Raw genomic sequence first — 23126 nt, 5'->3', positions numbered from 1 at the left:
TTTTATTTATGACAGCTGAAGGCAGAGTGAGTAGCGGCTCTCCGAACCCAGCCGAGTTGGTCCCCACTCGCAGGAAGGCAACCAAACTCGACCATGTCTTATAAGCGAGCCGCCACAGATACTTACATATAATATGTTTAAGGTGGCTTTGCCAGTAAAGTACTGGTTTTTTGGGCATCTGTCCTGGTAAGTCATTATATTGAAGCACTCTGTACACTTTTTTTCACAACTAGAATTATTTAAATATAAGTATTTAGTTAAATTTAATTACAAATATTCAGCGGAAATAATATTTCCTACGAAAATACTGGCAAATTGATCGAACATTTTCTCTGCTTACAACGAACAAATGCACGTACCGAATAACTTTTGACGCAATTGAATATAGAAATTTAAAATATGTGCTAATCGCTAAGTATAATTTTAATCAGTCTTGTGCAGTCAAGAAAATAAATAAAAATTTCCCCCGAAACTAAATATTGTTGCGTAGGGGTGGGTGGAGGATCCAAGTAAAAGGCCAACAGTCGTATCACAGCATTTATTGATGATTATGGAGATACACGTATTGCCAGTGCTCAGTCCAGAATGACATGATATCGCCTACGTACCGCCTTATAAGGGGTAGATCTCTCAGGACGTCTAATCTGTTTACCTACTGTATAGTCACGTATTCGGATATGTATTCCCACGGTATGAGAAGTGCAATCATTGTTTCATGCACTTAGCTTGTCGCTAATCCTTAAAACCACTTATCCCGGTCACACGGTCTCTCAGGACGCTACCCGGTCTAATCCGATCGCAATTACTCGGCGGCTCTGTTTAGTATACGTTACAATATTATAAAATTATAAGGTGGGGTGGGGGATCACACGCGGACAACCGATCGAACGAATGGTTATAACTTATAAATAAGTTATAACCATTCGTTCGGTTATAAGTTATCTGTAACAATAACTATAACTTATAAGCCAGAGAAATGTCGATTTTTTATTTTCATAATTTACGTCCATGTTTGACAACCCTATTTGTAAGATTGCCGTAAAGATGTACATGTGTATGATACATTGTACGTGTTCATAGTTCGCCTTCGCCTTCGCCTTCGCCTTCATCTAGCGCCTAGTGCTACTCGACTATAGCGATACTGCAGTCGTACTCTCTTCAACGTCAACCTCTCTACTTCAACCTTCTTCCTGTAAATAATACATTCATGTATTTTATTATATTACACACGTATACAATACGATAATACGCATAATCGTGTTGATCCACGATCCCATTCCTCATCGAAATTTATGACAATCGATTCATTTACATCATATTCATACACGTAATGTACACATGTACGTACATTCACATACACATGTACGTATATTATTCAATTGCGGTAAATTATTATTGTAAAATATATATATATATATATATATATATATTACAGGGATGGCGAACCTAGGGCATACGTATCAAAGGTGGCACGTACAAACATTTTTCCGGCGTGCGAACGATTTATAATTTTATTAATTCATCAGTAAATTAAGTCTGTTAATTTTCTCTTGTATGTGTGCTTGTGAGTCGTTATTTACTGAAGGGAATTTTATAAACACCAGTTAAACACAGATATGTATGTATATTTATGTATACAGTTCGCCGTCGTTCGTTGTCGATCGATGACGCATTCGCACCGTTACTAGCTCTTCCATAAATAATATTTAATTAAAGTACCTAAACGGTCTAAAAAACACAAAAAAATAAAAAAAATAAAAAGATCTGTCAATCAAAGTTTGTTCCTGTTGTGCTATTTTTAATTCGTACTTATAAAATATATTCATAATAATTTCAAAAAATATAAATTCAAGTTTCAAGTGGGTAGTCCATACATTCTCGTTCGCAGAGTGAATTTCATAGATTGTCAACCTTTAGTTCAATTCAATTTGGCAATCATGCAGTGTTGTGCATCTTGTGAAACGCAATTTTCTAATGGAGTTCAATGTGCTAATTGTAAGAGGCATTACGATTTTAATTGTGCCAAAATTACTGAAGGCGGCTACAATAAATTGGGAGCTACTAAAAGGGCTACATGGAAGTGTCCACGATGCCGTAATCCACAAAGTCCTCAGTCTTTGACCGAGTCACCTTCGCCGTCATTGGGTACACTACTTACGGAGATCCTGGATATCAAACGTAACATATCATGCCTGCCGTCGCTTGCAGAGGACATAAAAACGATAAAAACTGATATTAGCGACCTCAAAGCTACTTGTGAATTTAACAGTTCAAAGATTATTGAGGCCGAAAATAGGATAAGTGCAGTAGAGGATAAAGTTAAAGACATCGAGTCACTTAAGAATATTGTTGATGTATTACAAAATAAAATCGCAAGCAATGAACAGAGATTAAGGCTCAACAATGTTGAAATAAAAGGAATCCCTTGTAAAAATAATGAAAACGTCTTTAATATTTTTGACTCGATCTCCAAAACTGTAAATTGCAATATTCCAAAATCAGAAATTAATTATATCACTAGAGTTCCCACCCGCACTTCGGATAAACTACTTGTAGTGAGCTTCATCAATAGATATATTAAAGAAGACTTTGTTGCGACTACCCGTAAACACAAGAATCTCACAGTTAATGATATAGGTGTTGGTGTTGATAATACCAAAATCTACATAAATGATCAATTAACCATTGCCAATAAGCAACTTTTGACCAAAACAAAATCCTATGCTAAAGATAAGGGGTTTCAATACGTCTGGGTAAGAAATTCAAACATACTTTTAAGAAAAAACTCCACTTCAAAGATTCTACACATAAAGACTTTGGACGACCTAAAAAAGATTATATAAATATTTTTTCAATGAATAAGCAATCAATTCTAATTTTTTATTTATATTTTTCTTACCTTCTCTTTTATGTGACAATTATATTTACCGATCCTGTTATTCTCTTCTCTATATTTTATATCTACATTTCTTACTTTATTTTTTACTGTATTTTCCACCATATTTTTTACTATATTTTCACTTTTATTAATAATAATTATTTGAATATAAATATTATTATCAAAGAATATACACTAACTAATTCCATATTTTATTTTGCTTATACTTATTTCAATTCAATTGCTATCATCAATAATTGTTGTTTGATAATTGATTCTATATCTTCATTTATAATTACATATACTTGTACATGCAATTACATTTTTTACTGTAATTTCTTCCATACTTTTTGCTCTATTTATAACTATAGTTTCACTTCTATTATTGATTATTGTCTTAATATTAATATTATTGTTAAAGAATATAAACTGGTTAATTCCATTTTTCACTTTGTTAATATATGTTCAGATTCATTTACTACCATCAATGATTATTATTTGAACAATAGTTCTATATCTTTGTTTATAATTATTGATGCATGCTCATTTGTATACATATGTCTATGCTTACCTACGCATGTAGGCTTATACGTCTATCTTTATGCACTCTATCAATTCTACCCATATATTATGGTTTTTGTTTTCTTTATTAATTATTGGTTCTTTCTTATATTTCTGAACGCACTTTATTTTCAATTCTATCATCAATTGTCATCTAAATCATTGTTTATTATTATATTATGAACAAATACTTGCCAAAAAACTATATAATTCGCTTTATTAATTTTATTTTAACTCAATTGGTATCACGAGTGATGGTTTGCTCGGTAATTCCGTATCGCTTCTATGGATGCAAGTATGTATGTGTATATTTATATTCATATACACATAACTGCTGATATTTATGCTTCTAGATATCTACACGTCTATCACTACGTACTCATCAATTGCCAATTCTATTTACGTTTTACAATTTATCTTATTATTATTACATTGCTATATTTTATTCTGTGTACTTTCCATGTTCCTTATTTCCATGTGCTTTATTTTCCTACTCTATTAATACGTTTCATTTTTATGTTTGCATACATATTGACATGTGTATTTTCGTGTATAATTGTATGTACATATGTGTGTATGTGTTTATATGCATTTGTATATGCACATATATATATGTGTGTGAGTACCTTTTTATTATTTTTCTGAGACCGCTTAATGGATTCTATTAATTTATATTATCAAAATGTACGTGGTCTCCGTACAAAAACTGATATTTTTTTACGAAATATAAACATGTCCAATTATGATATTATTTTGCTTACTGAAACTTGGTTGATGGACACTATAAGTGATCAGGAACTCTTTGATGAAAGATATATAGTGTGGCGAAGAGATCGTAATTATGTTAGCTTAAACCAAATACGTGGTGGTGGTTGCCTTGTGGCAACTAAGCGTGAACTTGGAGTTGTTTCACGTCCAGAGTGGCACTCTTCTGCGGAGGATATCTGGATATCTCTCACTTTACGCAGCACCACTAATCATCGCAACCTTCTCAAATTTCATATATGTGTATTGTATTTATGTTCTGAGAACATAGGTAATTCTTTTAATACTCAACTTACTAATTTTCTTGAAAACATGTCTACTATTTCAACTAACTACCCGGATGATAGATTTTTAATTGTTGGAGATTTCAATCTAAGTAACATCCAATGGTCCCAGGATATCTCCAGAGGAGGACTTATACCTATCAATTCGTTAAGAAGCACCGAAATGACTCTTATTGATGCATTACATTTTTGTAATTTTAAACAATATAATGGAGTACTTAACTTATTCGGCCGTATTCTTGATCTAGTTTTATCAAATGAACATTTGGTAGTAGATGCCTGTTTAGATCCTCTCGTTCCTGAGGATCCTTATCATAAATCTCTGTTAATTACTGCTGATCTAACTTTTTATCGATCACTTAAATCTAAACCTTATACTAGATTCCTTTTTGATCTTGGTAACTATAACGAGATTCAAAATGAATTAAACTCTGTTTCTTGGTCTTATTTACATACTGTTTCTCTTGATGATGCTGTAAATTCATTTTATAATCTTATATATAATTTAAGGGATAAATATATCCCACAGAAACATGTTCAAAGTAGAAAATTTCCCGCTTGGTATACTGCACCCCTAAAAAAAGTCCTGAAGGAAAAGTACAAATTTTTTAAGAAATTCAAAAATTATAACAACCTGGCTGACCATCATACCTTTGTACTATTACGCAATCGGGCAAAAACTTTAGAGAAAGAATGTTTCAAAAATTATATGACTTTAGTAGAAAACGACATTTCCTTGAATCCCAAAGCATTCTGGTCCTACATTAAATCAAGGAACAAAAACAACGTCCTACCTCATATTCTGTATCATGGTGACATTACTGCTGATACGGGGGTGGACATTTGTAATTTGTTTTCTTCCTTCTTTTACTCGACGTTCCTTAAACCGGTCTCTAATCAATCGACTTCCTCTTATCCCTTACCAACCAACGTCTGTTCTGTCACATCTTCCTCTGAAATTGGATCAATTGAAATTCGAAGTGAAAAAGTATTAAATATTTTGAAATCAACTGATATTCATAAAACAGCAGGCCCAGATTTAATTTCTCCAATTTTTATCTCAAAATGTGCTGAAAGCCTAACTTTACCACTAACCATTATCTATAAAAGATCTATTAGTGAGGGCCTTGTACCTTGTATCTGGAAATCAGCATTCATATCTCCTGTACATAAGAAAGGAAAAAAAAACGAAATTTCCAATTACAGGCCTATATCAAAGCTATGTATATTTGCTAAGATATTAGAAAAATTAGTGTACGACCAACTTTTTCCAGCTATCTCGCAATCTCTTAGTATGCAACAACATGGTTTTCAGAAAGGACGCTCAGTTACAACAAATTTACTACTATTTAATGATTTCGTTACTAATGCCATGAACGATCGGTCTCAGGTTGATACTATATATACAGATTATAGTAAGGCATTTGACAAGATTGATCACGATATTCTCCTTGAAAAACTCTTACAGATCGGTATTCATGGTGATCTCTATAGATGGTTCACCTCATACATTACGCGTCGATCACAGGCTGTCTCATTAAATGGATTTATATCGAAATGGATGAATATTCCTTCTGGTGTTCCACAAGGCTCCCTCTTGGGACCTCTATTATTCAATATTTTCATCTTCGATATTGAAAAATGTTTTCAGAATTCAAATGTACTATTATTTGCTGATGATATGAAGATTTTCAAGAGAATAGACAACCGAAATGATGCTTTGGCCCTACAAGATGATTTGTTCAGACTAGAGGCTTATTGCAGCATAAATAAGTTGGAAATTAATGTAGCAAAATGCTCCTGCATAACCTTCACCAGAAAACTATGTCCAGTTGACTTTCCTCATTCAATTAACGGACATAGACTCACAAGGGTATCGGAAATTAGGGATTTGGGAGTCTTTTTAAACTCTGATCTATCCTTTAGTAAACATATTGACAATGTTGTAGCTCGAGCGTCGAAGGCCCTCGGGTTCGTCATCCGGTCCTCCAAATGCTTTACTTCTATAAAATCATACAAAATACTATATTGTGCATACGTAAGAAGTATTGTTGAGTTTGCATCCCAAGTTTGGAACCCAGATTACTCTGGTGCAAGAGACAGATTGGAGCGCATTCAGAAGAGATTCCTGAGGTACGTCAGTAGCCGTTTTGGATTAACCTATACTTCCTATGAAGATGCTTGTAGGTGTCAGCATCTACTTCCTCTTGTCAAAAGAAGGGAGATAGCTGACATCTCAACAATTTTGAACATCCTTAACGGCTCGATTGACTGTCCTCAATTATTGAGCAGACTATCATTGCGTGTACCAAATAGAATGACTAGATGTAATGAGCTCCTTTACATACCTAATACTTTTTCTAATTATGGAAGAAGCTCATTCATCTGGCGTGCAAGCTCCACCGTCAACACACTAATCTTAACAATTTCTATGTTTGACTTATTTAATATTAATGCTATACAAGCTAGAGTAATTATTGCAAATTTGTTTTTCGATGATTAATTTTAATGAAAGTTTATGATTATGATTATGAATTTTTATTTTGATGTATTTATTTTGTCTTTTTGTTTTTTGTTATATATTATATTTTTTATATTATTTCATAATTTTTATCATATTATTATTCTTATTATTCTGATATTTTTATTATACTGTTATTTCTATTTTTTTTCTTTTTTTGTTTTCTTTAACTATCTTACTCTATTATCATTTTTGTTTCTTATTTTAAATGTTTGAGCTTTTCTTTTTTTACCTATATGTGAAAATTATTAATGGTTTACTTAACATAATTATATTTTTTTTACTATCAATCTAATAAACTGTAAACTGTAAATTTTCCAAATAAATAAAATAAAATAAAATAAAATAAAATATTGGCTAATGAAACATGAAGCAGGGCCAGGATGCCAGGATTCGTCTGACCGAAACGGAGTTTCTAATTTTCACTTGTAATATACTCCAACTGACGTTTTAGGTCATTCATATTTGAATACAATTCAATTAGTAAATTATATTTCTAATTCTACAAGCGTAAATACACAATCAACTCATGTGAGTTAGACGGAACTACAATGCTAGTCGGTACCAGGTTAGATGGAATATATTACAACTTACTGGGAGATAATCTTCAACTGTGACATATACATACATTAAAAAATGTTTCTTTTTTTGTATACATGTATGTACATACATAAGAAATATCTTTAAATAATCTGATTATTAATAGATTTTTAGGCTAGTAACTCACCCTAACATAATTTGAAAACCAATTTCCAATAGTTAATGTTTTCCCTTTGAAATAAGTATTTCACTGTGCTAAACATTTTTTTGTTTATACATACATATGTTGTATGTTCTTAATACCAAGTAGACGAGAAGTTTCGAAATTTCGAGTTTCAGTCAAACGCGAATCGGTCGAACTAATGAAAGTTTATATGTACATATTTTCATATTCATTTTTATTGCTAATAAATTCATTTTCAAAAAACAGAATTTCTATTTTTCGTTTCTAACGTTTTTCAACTCCAATTAATAGAAAGTTGACCAGAGCTGAGTTTTTCACCAATATACGGATTTTAAAATAAAAAGCCACATGTTATTATTGAGAAGCTTTTCTGCCCTTGTGGTCGCTACTACATTATAATTGATAGCAATATAAGAGTAGGCAGGCCTGACGAGAGGGGTGTGCCCGGGTCATATTTTAGTATATGTATTTATGTAAATTACAGGTAATTTTTATGTCAAAAACTGATTAAAAAAAAATAACTTGCACTAATTGAAAACAAAAATTAAAATTGTCGGAGTACATAAATAGGTTCGTAGTTACAGCAGGGTCTGAGAGTAAGTATTATTGTAGCGTTTCATTTAGTTCAGAATTTATTCTACCTTTCGCTGGTTAAAATTAACCAAAATAGTAGTGGTAAAATATAGTTACCATGTCTACAGAATCAAGAATCTTTTAAATTTTTCATTTGCATGGTAAAAATAAAATTATCCCAGAAAAAAATTGCAGAAACCTGTTTACCATTCTGTCCCCGACCACAAATGATACTAATTATTTGCCAACCATAAAGGATGTTGGTTTTGTGCTAATCGTAAAAGATAGGGATTGTTGATTAAAAAAAATCCTTATATCTTTCCCTGAATGTACAAACGTGGGAATTACAATCCTTATTTTTGACAATGTTTGTTAATCTTCTACAATCCCCTTGACCAAAATTGGGCCTGACACTAGACATCTTAATGATATTCTTTTAGATCAGGTTCCCGCCTTCATAGATTGAGCATATCTGATCTTTTTCAGTCTCACCGATCATTTTTTAAAAGCATTCATAACGAAAAACATTCTTATTTCACTGTAGAATATTGGAAACCACGACTGCAAATGGAATACTTATTAGTATATTTGTATTGATAAGTTTCATTGCGTACTTAGAGTTTATTATTATTATAAGTACTTATTAGAGTTGCTTTTAATTCTTTTAGCGCAACGAAAGCCACTCAATGTCCATTCTTGTATTTGTATAATGCTGAGATTCATATCATATCAATAATGAGATACATTTGGGCAAAATTTAATTTGATTGCAGTTGAAACCGTTGCGAAATAATTATCGTCAAAAATGGCAGAACGATTTGGGATTGTTATATTCGGTGCAAGTGGCTTCACAGGAAAGCACGCCGTGGAGGAAATACACAGATTAGCGAAGAACGACAAGACATTAACTTGGGCTATCGCTGGACGCTCTCAATCGAAATTGGAAAAAGTCATCAAAGACCTACAGGATAAAACTGGTATGTAAACATACAAACTACACAATTATATACATATGTTAACGTATACAGAATTTTATCAATTGCATCGTTTTAGGCGACGACCTTACAAAAATAAAAATTTTAATCGCCGACATAAGTGATGCAGACTCTCTTAAAGAAATGACAAAACAAGCAACCGTGGTCGTCAACTGTTGCGGCCCATATCGTTTTTATGGCGAGGCTTTAGTAAAAGCTTGTATCGATACTCATACCAATCATGTTGATGTCAGCGGAGAACCAGCCGTAAGTTTAGAAATATTGTCAGAATGGACCATTAATTTGTTCCAATTAATGTAAACGTTTTTTAATTAATAGTATATGGAAAAAATGCAATTGCACTATAACGAAGCCGCCGAAAAAGCCGGCGTATATATCATCAGCGCTTGCGGATTTGACAGTATACCTGCAGATTTGGGAGTCATATTCTTGCAACAGAAGTTTAATGGACAGTTGAATTCTGCTGAAACCTATTTAGAGAATTCCGTTGATCCTAAATACTATAAATTTGGAGATGCTTCTATTCATTACGGCACATGGGAATCTTTGGTTTATGGCATAGCTGAACAGAAGGAATTGGGACCGTTACGTAAACAATTATATCCGCAAAAATTACCACAAATGCTTCCAAAATTAAAAGCCAGGTACTAAATCCGAGTAATAAAGTACAGTGTATGTGTTATCTATAATACATATGTACATTAATTGTATTTTGTATTAAAATTTGTAGGAGTATTATACATAAAAGCAACATCGTAAACAAATGGTGTTTGCCTTTCCCGGGGTCTGATCGTTCTGTTGTTTATCGATCTCAGAGATATTTGCACGAAACTGAAGAAAAACGCCCCGCTCAAATGTCTGCTTACGTTGCTTTTCCATCACTGTTCAGCCTGTTGATGGTTTTGTTCGTGTTTGCTATTATTGGAGTGATGGCTCAATTCAAATTTGGCAGAAAACTATTGCTGAAGTATCCAAGATTGTTCTCTTTCGGTTTTATTTCGCACGAAGGTCCCGCTGAAGAGCTCATGAACAATACAAAGTTCACTATGTTACTTTATGGACGGGGATGGGATGAAAAAGAAGTCGATGTCAATGGAAAACCAACCACGAAATCATTGAAAGTTAGAGTATGTTATTCCATTTCATTCAAATCTAATATGTATTTTGTAGCATTTACTTGAATAATTGGAAATTTAATTTTTATAGGTTTCTGGTACCAATCCTGGTTATGGAGCTACAGTGACGGCTCTAATTTATTCTGGAATTACAATTTTGAAAGAAGCTGACAAAATGCCTGGAAAGTATGTGCATACTTACATATTTCAATTCTGATTAAATATTTTCTATACATACACTTATATGTATGGTGATGATACAGAATTTAGTGAAATACATTTAATATTTTCAGGGGTGGAGTTATAGCACCGGGAGCCGCCTTCGCCAAGACAACTCTGATTGAAAATCTGAATAAAAATAATTTAACATTTGAAGTTGTTGATTAAACTATGATCATTTTGTTTTGATGATACATTTGTGCCTTTCGCAAAAATTTACTTATTATTTACATATGTATGTACCAATGAAAACCAAAAACTCTATCCTTTATGTACTAATTTTAAAATATGTAATAAACCAAACTAATATATCTACACATATATTTATATTGCGAGTATATTATAATTATAGATTTTAGGATTAAAATAACAAATATGCATATCCAAATTAATTATATGTATGTATGTATGTATTTTTTTCAATTAAACCAAACTGTTAATTATAATGGAATTATTTATTGATACCACAAAAATACAATAGCTTATTATATATGTATAATAGTAACCTTATAAATTTAAAACAATCATTCGTCCATGTCTAATGACTCTGTGAGAGATTCTGTTTGATTGTCGTCATCTTTTTTTTTGGCAGCTACTTGGTCTTTTTTATGTTTCACCGACACTTTGTAAGTTTCTAAGCAATCCCTCAAATGTTCCACAAACTTTTCGAATTCTATGTCCTCCATGGCGTCCAACACGTCCTGGCCGACGAGAGTACGTCTGCCCGCTTTCTTGGCCACGTTCGTCGATGCAGAAGTCACATATAATACGAAAACTGATGCCACCTTTGCCAACCCTATTCTGGCTTCTTTGGTCACTGAAACACCAGCCGGCAAAGCGTCTTTGATTATTCTAGACACTACGGTTAAAGGCAAATTCAAATCTTCTAATTTCTCCGCCATTTCAATTCTCTCCTGTAAAATATAATTTTCAAAATTCAAAACAATTTAGTAGAATTTAAATTGACATACAGATAGGTCGCAACGGTAAGTAGACGTTGATTGAAACTCAAATATTTTAATTTTAAAGCATAATCTGAAACTTACATTTCACTTTTAAATACATATTTTAAACGTTTAATGAAAGATTTATCAAAACGACGAAATATAATACATAAAAACATATTTTCCAAATTCCCTATCACAGTACAGTAAAAGATATTTTATTGTTTAACATGTGTAAATCGAAGAAAGAAGAAAAAAAAAACGAAATGAATGCGTATATAAAATGGTTACCGAAACGTGCGTAAATATTGGCAGGTTTTTGTAAATGAACAGTCGTACAGCATCTGTCAAACTCGCGCGCGGAATTATTCGATCGAACAATCACACACGCACACACACACTAGGCCTAACACCTAACACCATGTCCATACCTACATATCTGAGAATATCTGTGATAGGGCAACAAAAATCCTTGGATTCGTAATCCGTAATTCGTCCGAACTAGGGCTCACTGCAATTCGTCTCTTATATTGTACATTAGTTCGCAGTGTGCTCGAGTTTGGCTCCATTATATGGTCTCCCTATCAACTTCGTTACTCTCTAATGTTGGAACGAGTCCAAAGGAAATTCCTTAGATTTTTATATCTGAAGACATTTGGATTTTATCCATATCTGTTCCCTAGTGCCTTTGTCTTGGGATCTTTGGGTTTCAACTCCCTGGCAAAGAGAAGAGATTTATTTCTTGGGAAACATTTCGTAAAATTACTTAGAGGAGAGATTCACAATCCCGCTATCCTGGAGAAACTAAAATTCTGGGCCCCGGAAAATCATAGAGTTTTAAGAAAACATGATATATTTTTGCCAATTAGGGCTAAATCAAACGTGCTCATGAACTCCCCCCTCTCGAGAGCTGTTCGACTCCTTAACTTACTAGCACATTACTTGGACATATTCGATGCCAGTTATGTTGAGTTGGTGGAACACATCCTAAATAGCACGATATAAATTTTTCAATCTTATTTCTTTGTTTTTATTTTGTGTACATATTTTTTACTTGATTTTTATTATTTTTTTATGATGTTTTTTTTATTTATGATTTTTATTATTTTTTATGATGTTTTTTTTTATAATTTTTATGATTTTTATTATTTGTATTATAATCACATTGACGCTTTGGGGCAACCTGTCAAGTCTCTGTGGTATTGATTTTTTTAAAATAAAATAAATAAAATAAAATATAAATATAATCAAAGATTTTTTTTTTAACACTCACTAAGCTTTAAATTAAAATATAAAATAAACATTCTTTATCATCCACTTATCTTGGACAGCTTCCATTGGATATTTTTCAAATTTTGCCGAAGTGTCAAATAAAAAATAAAAAATTGGTCAAATTATGGTAAATTCCCGGCAAAATGTCGTTGTTCGGCAAAAACGAGCCTCAATCGAAGGAAAAACAAAAGTTCGAAAGCAATCGACATAATCAGGGACCCGAACCGTTATTTTCATATCGGTTCTCTTGTATTTAAATATTAATTAGCAAGTTCGTGTAAATACACCCACACCGTCTTATATGGCTTTTCGCTATAACTTATTGTGATCATATGCATAATTAAAATGTCAAAGGAGAATGTATTTTCTAGCGTGTGCAGCTTGCCGCTAGTACATTGCGGAATATAGGGCGGATTCTGATGTAGCTAAAATGCAGACAAAGTACATTAATTTTTTATTCATACTTGATTGACTTTCTCTAGGCTTATCAACTTTTTATCGGGTCTTGCTTTTAGGAACAAAAGTGCGGCAACAGTTTAAAAAAAATCTAGTAGTTTGTTTTATTCCAGAAGTAAATTTTTACATGTATGGGTGTATTGGTAAACGGGTTATTTCTCAAATGTGAATCGCTAACAGGATAACTGCTCGCACGAAAATCGCTCGCGCGAATCTCCTGTCGCACAGGAGAATTTCCATAGAGAAAACTGCCCCAATATTGCTCAGATTATGCGTTTTTTCTACGAGATTTTTATTATTTGGCCAATATTTGGGCAGTTTTCGTGCGAGCGGTTATCCTGTTAGCGGTTCACATTGGATAAGTAATCACCGAACCAATAATATGGCATGTCATCTGCGGTAAACGGACTACTAATCATATGTGAACCAGTCACAGGACAACCGGTCGCTCTAGATCGGTCACACGTGATCACCCGTCAAACTAAAACTGGTCACACCCTAAAAATGGTCACGAGAAAATTTGTCACACCCAAAAATTAGTCACGAAAAAACTGGTCAAACCCGAAAATTCGACCAATTTTAATTTTTGGGTGTGCCCAAAATCGTGATCAAAAATCAAAACTCGTGACCAGCTTTACGTGGCCGTGATCACGTGTGACCGATCTAGAGCGACCGGTTGTCCTGTGACCGGTTCACATTTGACTAGTAACTAGTGTGTAAGACAGGGAAGGTATGTTGACCGTATCCCGGTCTAACGAAACACGTGTTGTGTAGTTTGAAAGAGGATCGTTTATTTGCGTTCAATTGGTATATGGGGGATGAACAAATGAGACGACTGGCATGTTAATGCACGTGTTTATTATATGACAGCTGAAGACAGAGTGAGTAGTGGCTCTCCGAACCCAGCCGAGTTGGTTCCCACTCGCAGGAAGGCAACCAAACTCGACCATGTCGTATAAGCGAGCCGCTACATCACTCCCCCCCCAGCATCAGCGATACCAAAATTACAAAGAAACAAATTTTACAAAAGAAAAAAATTATTGTTACACAAAGAGAAAAAAAATTATTGAGTGGGGAGAAAAAAATTGTTGACGTGGGTCATCCGCTGTGTAGGTGTACCACCCTGAATGGTCGGTACATTCGAGGGCGGTGACGTCGCGAGCAGGAAGGTAGCTGGTCCGATGGTCGCGCCGATGCGATGCGATGCTGCGCCGGCGCCGCTCTTCCGAAGCTGATGTCGGTTGGTGGGGCGGCGGGGGCGGCAGGGGCATCGATGTGGTTGATGATACTCCGAGCTGGACCGTGAGTCGTTGTGGCTCGTGGAGGTGTTGTAGCGCTACCGCCCGTCTCGGCGTGACGACGCTCGTGGGGACGGACGGGGCCTTGATGATGATGATGGTGCTGAGGTGGTGTGTGATGAATCTTGTGGTGCTGGATGACCGTTCTATGTGTACTGGATCGCGCATGACTCCACATCCAGCTGTCAAGATCGTCGTCTCATTCGCTCCCCCATTTTTAAGCACCTGTCGTCGACGTTGTGGCTGGACTCATGTCGATAGGTAGGTAGGTAGGTAGCCGTGTCTGCTCGTTTATTGTCACCCGCGGGCCGCGGCGTGCTGTGTTGATGGCGATGGGGGCGCGGCGGGTAGCTTTCCCGCCTGGCTCGGCGAGGCAGGGATGAGCGGCATGTTGAAATTGATCGAGGCTGCGTGGCTCGATGTCGGGGGTCACCAGTATGGGGGATGAACGAATGAGACGACTGGCATGTTAATGCACGTGTTTATTATATGACAGCTGAAGACAGAGTGAGTAGTGGCTCTCCGAACCCAGCCGAGTTGGTTCCCACTCGCAGGAAGGCAACCAAACTCGACCATGTCGTATAAGCGAGCCGCCACAGGTACAATGGTTATTGTATGTACGAAGAGGTTTCTTCGGAGATGTGATCTAGTTGAACTCTAGAGGCTCACTCTGCCGGTGGAGGTTGCTGCGTTGCTTTATAAACGTTTTGGGTTGAAGTGTGTCGTGTGCACATCTTTTGTTCTTGGTACTCGCGCTGCCCTAGTTATGCTGCGAGCGTGGTTTTATGGGTTCATACGCCTGGACGTAGTTCGTGGTTTTTATGGGTTCAGTGTGTTCTTCCTTTGTTTCCCAGATACGTGTATAGAAACACGTGTCGACCTTTTGACGAGGCGAGCGTGTGCCATGCGTTAATGACTTTCCTGGATATGTGTCGCAGTGACCTGATGAGATCATTTCAGTTGTACTATATGCCTACAAGTATTTCTGATCCGGGTCGACCCGGGACAGACATTCCCGGGAATGTACGGAATTTTTGTTGTCCCGTGTCCCGGGAATTTTTATCTCGAATCCCGGGAATTGGATTTAAAAAAATATTGAAAACATACAATATTTTTACGACTAACGAAGGGAAATAATATATCAAATACACAAAGAATTGTAAAATATTCTCAAAAATTAAAATCGAAGAACGAAGAAGCCTGAAACTGATTTTTTTAACACAAATTTTAAATAATTCTGATTTTATACCGAATAAAACATTCTTTAAATGTTGTAATAAAAGCGAATGTGTATCCTACGGTGAAACTATTATGCAGCGAGTATATTATTCTTGTATTGACGATTCCACAATGGAAGAAACTTTTTTAGATTCGGATGAAGTTGAAGCAGTTGTGTATTTGACGATGAATTAAGAATTAAATAAGGAGTTATCAAAGACGAATATTCAAAATAACGTAAATAAAAATAGCCTCGACTTAAAAGAAGAAATGAAAATATACATACAATGTATGTACATGCTGACAGGAGAAAAAACCAATAATTAAAAAAAAAATTTTTCGTCCCTTTTAACAATAAAACCAACTTGAAACTGAAAGAGTTTTTTCCATTGCTGGAAATTTTTGTACCAAATCTAGAATTAGACTTTTCTCATTTAAATATTTTAGTATTCTTAAGAAGCTTTTATAATTGAATTTTTTCGAGTTAATAGATACATATGTATATTATGTACTGTTTTATAAATAAATAAATATTTTTTTATTAATAAAAAATATATTAAATTGAAAAAAAAAAGTTATTTTACCTATGTCCCGAGATCCCGAGAATCCCGGGAACGATCCCGGTCTCCATCCCGTGTCCCGGGAAATCAGAAACCCTACTAGTAATCACCGAACCGAACCGAACCGCCATCTGCATATGTACATAATGCGGCCGGCGTGGCGCGGCGGTTGGCAACATGTAGAGTTGTAGCGTCTGTCAAAGTGTCAAAAGGACTGATGGTGTAGGGCTTAGCCTAAAATGTCGATCGAAATCGAATCAGCCGAGTGAGTCGTCGCTTTTTCGCTTCACCACAATTCACCGCTTTCCACTAATCACAGCTATATTCTCTCTTTGCAGCGTCATTCGTCTCATACAACAATATTTGAAAGAATCCAACCTCACAAAAACACTGCAAACATTACAGGTAAAACACTGCAAACATTCACACATGTCTCGATGACTCGATGATTTTTCACAGCACAATTTATATTCAAACTTATCGAGTCACCTTTAGGAGGAGACGGGAGTATCTCTCAATACAGTCGACAGCGTAGACGGTTTCTGTGCAGATATCAACAATGGCCACTGGGACACAGTGCTCAAAGCGACCCAATCTCTCAATCTGCCCGATAAAAAGTTGATCGATTTGTATGAACAAGTGGTGCTGGAATTGATAGAATTAAGAGAACTCGGCGCCGCTCGCTCACTGCTCAGGCAGACGGATCCTATGATTATGTTAAAACAGCAAGAAGCTGAACGATATATCCACTTAGGTAATAGGCGAGGCAATTTCTTCAATTGAAATAATCGAAAACATTCTAATGATTGTGTGTCTTTTTTCAGAAAATTTACTCGCTAGGTCTTACTGGGATCCAAGAGAAGCGTATCCAGAAGGTGGTAGTAAAGAGAGACGTAGAGCTGCCATCGCAGCAGCTTTGGCAGGAGAAGTCTCCGTCGTACCGTCGAGTCGTCTACTAGCTCTTTTAGGTCAAGCTTTAAAATGGCAGCAACACCAGGGACTACTACCACCGGGTACAACTATCGATTTGTTTAGAGGAAAGGCGGCAATCAGAGATCAAGAAGACGAACAATATCCCACTCAACTTTCGAAATATATTAAATTTGGCCAAAAATCCCACGTTGAATGCGCTCGGTAAGTTCACTCTTTATTCACATCTTCGACGAAAGTAAAATTCTATTTACTTTTAGACCTCAACACCTTTTAGATTTTCTCCCGATGGTCAATATTTGGTCACCGGTTCAGTCGATGGTTTTATTGAGGTGTGGAATTTCACGACGGGAAAAATTCGGAAGGACCTCAAATATCAAGCCCAAGACACGTACATGATGATGGAGACGGCGGTTTTGAGCGTGTCTTTCAGTAGAGATTCAGACATGCTCGCTAGTGGCTCTAACGACGGTAAAATAAAGGTATCGTTGTGTCTCTGTATTTGTTGTTGTTAATGCTGTGACAAAATGTCGGAAATTTAATCGCATTCCTGTTTAGATCTGGAAAGTTGCGAGTGGTCAATGTCAACGTAAATTTGAAAGAGCGCACGTCAAGGGTGTGACTTGTTTGCAATTCAGCCGCGACAACACCCAAGTTTTGTCAGCGTCCTTCGATCACACTATCAGGTAATAGGCGAATCGCTTATATCGCTATTATCATCGCGCGTTCCATAAAACGCATAACGCATTCTATTTATTTTCAGAATTCATGGTTTAAAGTCTGGAAAGACGTTAAAGGAATTCAGAGGACATTCTTCATTCGTGAACGAAGTTGTCTTTACTCCCGATGGACATACTTTACTAAGGTAGTTTGTTGATCTATTTTTAATATTATATGCACATAATAACTACATACATCATAATGTCGCTTTTTATGAAGCTGGTCATTAACAGCTGGGACAGGCTTGATAATAGAATCGCCAGTTTTCAGTCAATGAGATTTGTAATTTGTAAAGTTACAATTGGATAAAAAATTGCTTTATTAAATATATTATTTTAAGATTAGATTGGAGAGAAACAAAATAAAATGCAGTTTCTAGTTCCCAGTTTAATTATTTATTTCATCTTCGTACACAAAGCAGACGATATTATGATTAATCGGCACTGGTAGTTTCAGTCATGACGCATTGGAGATAAATTAAAATGTAATATTCATGTTGCAGTGCATCATCTGATGGTACGGTTAAAGTGTGGTCAGTAAAATCTACAGAATGCACCAATACGTTCAGACCTTTGGGAGCCGCTGATCTAGCAGTAAACTCTCTTCACTTAGTACCCAAAAATCCTGATCATTTTGTTGTTTGCAACAGAAGTAACACGGTCGTCATAATGAACATGCAAGGACAGGTATACAAACAAGCCCTAATATATTATATTGGATACATATGTATAGCATTTTCGTAAATAATCGATACATGTGTGTGTGTGTGTATATTTTCATATGATAGATAGTCAGATCGTTCTCGACTGGTAAAAGGGAAGGAGGAGCTTTGATGTGTGCCTGTTTATCGCCCAGGGGAGAGTTTATTTACTGTGCAGGAGAGGATTTAGTACTTTACTGTTTCTCAACCAGTTCCGGAAAACTTGAAAGGACGCTTAATGTGAGCAATGAATTTTATTATGTATATTACATATATACATCACATGTATATTTTGTACATCACAATACATACATACAATTTAAAATTGTTAATAATTTATGTCCATATACTTTTTGCAGGTTCACGATAAATCTGTAATAGGACTCTACCATCATCCGCATCAGAACCTGCTAGCGACGTATAGTGAAGACGGTTTTCTCAAATTATGGAAGCCATAAATACAATGAGAAGTTGTTTTGCAAAGTTCTACGTAAAGTGTAATTATTTAAATAAGTGTATAATTGTAGTGTTTGATATATTTATATAATTTACACTCCGGTGGGTAAACTTTAAACACTGTGAGTCGATATTTCTTCCGGAATCGTAGGAATGACGAGTTTACAATCCTTGAAGTATTTGTGCGAGAGTGCGGTCCGTGCTGATATTCGTTGACAAGGATCATATGTAACCATTTTCTGCAATAAAATAATATTTGAAATAAAATAATTAAGTCATTTATATAAAACATACAAATATATTTCTTGTAATGAAACAACCTTAAATAAGTCGACAGCCGATTCGCTAAGATTTGGCAACAGTTGAGACATGGGCGTGGGATTCCATCTGGGAAACATAACTTTGTAATTGGACAGTTGCGTTATTCCCGACCAGCATTTCTCGTCTGGAGTTCCGAAGGCTCTAAAGATTTTAAATAGTTGATGGATTTCACTGTCGCCGCGGAAAAGTGTCTGTTTCGATGACTGTAATTTTATAATTTAAAATGTACAAAGATGTCGACATGTTAAATACATATGTACAATTAATTAGTGATGAATAAAGTCAAGTACCATTTCGGCGAATATACAAGCCAAGCTCCAAATATCGACGGCTGTTGAGTAGTATTTCGAGCCCAGTAATATTTCCGGCGCTCGGTACCACAATGTGACGACTTCGTGTGTGTACACGCTCACCGGTACTTCAAATATCCTGGCGAGGCCAAAGTCTGCTAGTTTTATGTGTCCTTTGAAATCTATCAATAGATTTTCCGGTTTTAAATCTCGGTGAAAAATTCGCAGAGAGTGACAGTAGGCTAAACCGTCCAACAATTGAAATAAATAGCTCTGAAAGAATTTTTTTTTATTAATTTGACAACTAGCAGTGTTCAGAATCAAAAGATTGAAAGCAGATCGTTCCATAGATTCAAAGTAATGAGAAATTATTAAAAAATGTCACAATATCTATGTAGTTATATAATAGTTTTACTCGAAAAAAAGACACTAAACAAGAGTTAAGTTAGAATTTTTCGAATGCAATACATATACAGATTTGAATAAACTGTTGTAAATTTCAAGTAATTAATTGGATACATGGAGGTTAGAGCTAGGGAGAATAAGTGAAAATGAAAAATATAGAAGTTGAAGTGTTAACGATTTGTTACTTTCAATAATTGGACTGGAGCGACTGTTTTGATGGATTGATTCAACAATAGGTCGTAGATACAGGAGAGTATATGTCTGGTTTTAAAAGTAATCTAGTCGGTGGTTCATACCTTTATAAGGTCTGGATTGAGCGGCGAATTACAGCGTTCCATGTATTTTTTGAGATCCATGTCTAAATATTCGAAGACTAAGTATAGTTTGCGTTCTGCATAGACGACGTCCAACAGTTTGACTATGGAGGGATGGTCGAGCTCTTTGATTAAAGATATCTCCCTGATGGTGGTGGAGGGGACCCCTTCGGATTCGCTAAAATAAAAAAAAATTGGGTTAGTGTAAAGCAAACGTTATATGTGAACGATAGTGGGTGGGTGCAGTGCGGTTTACTGCTCGAGCTGGATGCGTTTGAGAGCGATGTGAGCTCCGGTGTGAGAGTCCGTGGCGCGAAACACCACTCCGTAAGTGCCTTCGCCCACTTTCTCCCGTCCGTGGTACTTCTCCAGCGCCATTCACTCGACTCGACTCGACTCGACTCGACTCGACTCGACTCGACTCCACACTGTCAAACAAACATTTCCCGCCTATTCAACTTTGATGACAACACACAACACGCAGCCCAAGCGCACAATATATCGTCCTACTCTCTTCCTACTACACACTTCTTTCATTTCTTCTCATTCAATATCCGTCTATATACTATTTATTGTTGGAAACGAGTACACACTCACTCACTCACTTTTCCGGGAGTAAAAAGCTAGTTTTTTTTCTCAGTGAGTGAATCTATTAACTATGTACTATTTAATAGTCAGGAATGTTCAAATCCAAGTTTATGTTAAATTTATTTTTATGTACCTCCCGAAAGGGCCCGGGTAATATTTTGTAATATTTAAATTATGGCGAATTTTTATGCCAAAATAAACAACTGGCAGTAATTGTATTGTGGCGGTTCGCTTATACGACATGGTCGAGTTTGGTTGCCTTCCTGCGAGTGGGAACCAACTCGGCTGGGTTCGGAGAGCCACTACCACTCTGCCTTTAGCTGTCATATAATAAACACGTGCATTAACATGCCAGTCGTCTCATTCGTTCATCCCCCATAGTATACATACATAAATAAAATTGTCTTACGTATGTGAAATGAAAAATAAACGGAGCGGTTTCGTAAATAGTAAAACTAGGGTCCGTATGCATTTTCTCTTAGCGGCTCTGGACCTGACCTTCTTGGATTTTTATTATTGTTTTTTTAATGAACGATATCTCTCGGTGTATTAACGAAACATGTACCATAAAAATATATTTGTAAATCAATATGCAAACACAACAATTGTGTTATTTTTGTATTTAAGTGTTGTCCAATGATTTTACGAAACCAGCAAAGTAGAAGCAACATCTGCTGAATGTTCATCCACAACACAAGGAGAAGGGAAAAATCTCTATTAATCGTCATGGGAATGCTCTCAAAAATTAAGCTGAATTCAACAGAGGATTTAAAAAAAGGCGAAAATATTATTGAAGCTTCTTATGTTGTATTTTGAAATAGCAAAACAGAAAAAGACCACATAAATTTGAGGACACTTTGACCAAACGACGTACAGAGACGTCATTTCAGATATTTCCAAGGGGAGGGGGGGGGGGGTTTATGTTAAAAGTTGGCTAGTTTATGTTTGTATTTTTATAAGATCATTTTTTTTTTTTGAAAAAGCTTCTGATCGACATGTTTCTGCTGGCCGAAGCTTTAAGTAACGAATAATCGATTTGATTAAGAGTCGTAATATTTCATCAAAAAGGATCTGAGGGGGGGAGGGAGGGAAAATACCCGTCCCTATCCTCCCATATGACATCCCTGATCTTGTACTCTCAAAATGGTGGATATTGTGTTGGGAAATTAATTGAAGAAAAAAAGAAAGGGGGGAATTCTATTTTGAATAATGGTGAAAAGAGCACTGTTACTATTTTTGATATCAAGTAAGTGCATAGATGGTATTCGGATTATTTCGCACATTGCGATCGGGCACATGACAATCGTTGCCACGAAAATCGCGAATACGGAATATCTAGCATTCGAGTTCTCGTAAGTATGATAGTTCGAGTGTGTTACTCTCGATGGATGGAATTTTCGGGTGCCAGATGTTCCGTGATCGAGATTTTAGTGATGTGTACGAGATCGCTCTTTGCGGAATAATCACCGAACCGCATAGATATATGACCCTGTTAACAATGGTGTCACCCTAGGGTTTTTAAAGCATGTTGTTGAACATCGAAAGTTTCTGGAAGCCCATTGTTCGAAATCGGAAAATTGCTTTTGGGATTTTCCGATTTCCTTTTTCGGGTTTTTACCCGAATTTATACGAATAATTTTAAATAATTTTCTACGTGTTTAAAACAGTGTTTAAAATGTTCTGTTTATGTAGCCGAGAATAATTATCGATATTAAAATAAAAATGTAAACGAATTTCATTATTTTGATTTATGCTATTTTTTTTTTTATATTTAATTTTATTCAAATATATTGTGTAGCTTATGCTAAAAATGGGGGCGTAAATTTTAGCTTTTGCCCGAGGCGCTAAAAATCCTCAGGCCGGCTCTGGTTGGGAATCGTGACAAAAAAAGGGTTCGGTGATAACTAGTCAAATGTGAACCGGTCACAGGACAACCGGTCGCTCTAGATCGGTCACATGTGATCACCCGTCACACTAAAACTGCTCACGAGAAAACTGGTCACACCCTTAAATCGGTCAA

At 35.6% G+C, this 23126-nt stretch overlaps 4 protein-coding genes across 4 annotated transcripts; 2 read left to right on the top strand and 2 right to left on the bottom strand.

Moving 5' to 3' along the window:
* Positions 1–1014: 1014 nt before the first annotated feature.
* LOC143911297 (saccharopine dehydrogenase-like oxidoreductase) lies at positions 1015–11170 on the top strand. The gene is made up of 7 exons (XM_077430138.1): positions 1015–1192; positions 9079–9282; positions 9359–9546; positions 9619–9944; positions 10031–10427; positions 10507–10601; positions 10709–11170. The coding sequence occupies exons 2-7, from the start codon at positions 9111–9113 to the stop codon at positions 10800–10802; spliced, it is 1272 nt and encodes a 423-aa protein (XP_077286264.1). The 5' UTR covers positions 1015–1192; positions 9079–9110; the 3' UTR covers positions 10803–11170.
* LOC143911298 (DNA polymerase epsilon subunit 3-like) lies at positions 11073–11536 on the bottom strand. Its single transcript, XM_077430139.1, has one exon. The coding sequence runs from the start codon at positions 11534–11536 to the stop codon at positions 11159–11161; it is 378 nt and encodes a 125-aa protein (XP_077286265.1). The 3' UTR covers positions 11073–11158.
* Positions 11537–16523: 4987 nt separating this feature from the next.
* Positions 16524–19473, top strand: Smu1 (Smu1 spliceosomal factor). The gene is made up of 10 exons (XM_077430136.1): positions 16524–16647; positions 16721–16787; positions 16878–17136; positions 17207–17516; positions 17590–17794; positions 17871–17998; positions 18076–18177; positions 18535–18718; positions 18820–18972; positions 19092–19473. The coding sequence occupies exons 1-10, from the start codon at positions 16622–16624 to the stop codon at positions 19188–19190; spliced, it is 1533 nt and encodes a 510-aa protein (XP_077286262.1). The 5' UTR covers positions 16524–16621; the 3' UTR covers positions 19191–19473.
* On the bottom strand, positions 18970–21040 carry LOC143911295 (cyclin-dependent kinase 2-like). The gene is made up of 5 exons (XM_077430137.1): positions 20775–21040; positions 20501–20696; positions 19800–20072; positions 19509–19712; positions 18970–19427 (listed from the first exon to the last, which is right to left on the bottom strand). The coding sequence occupies exons 1-5, from the start codon at positions 20894–20896 to the stop codon at positions 19302–19304; spliced, it is 921 nt and encodes a 306-aa protein (XP_077286263.1). The 5' UTR covers positions 20897–21040; the 3' UTR covers positions 18970–19301.
* Positions 21041–23126: the final 2086 nt, after the last annotated feature.

This window comes from Arctopsyche grandis, chromosome 4 (genome assembly GCF_051622035.1).
Source record: "Arctopsyche grandis isolate Sample6627 chromosome 4, ASM5162203v2, whole genome shotgun sequence".
Classification (NCBI taxonomy): Eukaryota; Metazoa; Arthropoda; class Insecta; order Trichoptera; family Hydropsychidae; genus Arctopsyche; species Arctopsyche grandis.
Note: the sequence above shows the minus strand (reverse complement) of the source record. Positions and strands in the feature narration are given on the sequence as shown.

Excerpts from the sequence above, each read along its gene's own strand:
- LOC143911297 (XM_077430138.1), top strand. The coding sequence starts at position 9,111 with ATGGCAGAACGATTTGGGATTGTTATATTCGGTGCAAGTGGCTTCACA. Across the intron at positions 9,283-9,358 it reads AGACCTACAGGATAAAACTG|GCGACGACCTTACAAAAATA; the intron begins GTATGTAAACAT and ends GCATCGTTTTAG. Across the intron at positions 9,547-9,618 it reads ATGTCAGCGGAGAACCAGCC|TATATGGAAAAAATGCAATT; the intron begins GTAAGTTTAGAA and ends TTTAATTAATAG.
- Smu1 (XM_077430136.1), top strand. The coding sequence starts at position 16,622 with ATGTCGATCGAAATCGAATCAGCCGA. Across the intron at positions 17,137-17,206 it reads TGAACGATATATCCACTTAG|AAAATTTACTCGCTAGGTCT; the intron begins GTAATAGGCGAG and ends GTCTTTTTTCAG. Across the intron at positions 17,795-17,870 it reads CTAACGACGGTAAAATAAAG|ATCTGGAAAGTTGCGAGTGG; the intron begins GTATCGTTGTGT and ends ATTCCTGTTTAG.
- LOC143911298 (XM_077430139.1), bottom strand. The coding sequence starts at position 11,536 with ATGGCGGAGAAATTAGAAGATTTGAATTTGCCTTTAACCGTAGTGTCT.
- LOC143911295 (XM_077430137.1), bottom strand. The coding sequence starts at position 20,896 with ATGGCGCTGGAGAAGTACCACGGACGGGAGAAAGTGGGCGAAGGCACT. Across the intron at positions 20,697-20,774 it reads AAACGCATCCAGCTCGAGCA|CGAATCCGAAGGGGTCCCCT; the intron begins GTAAACCGCACT and ends TTTTTATTTTAG. Across the intron at positions 19,428-19,508 it reads CGGCTGTCGACTTATTTAAG|AAAATGGTTACATATGATCC; the intron begins GTTGTTTCATTA and ends ATTTTATTGCAG.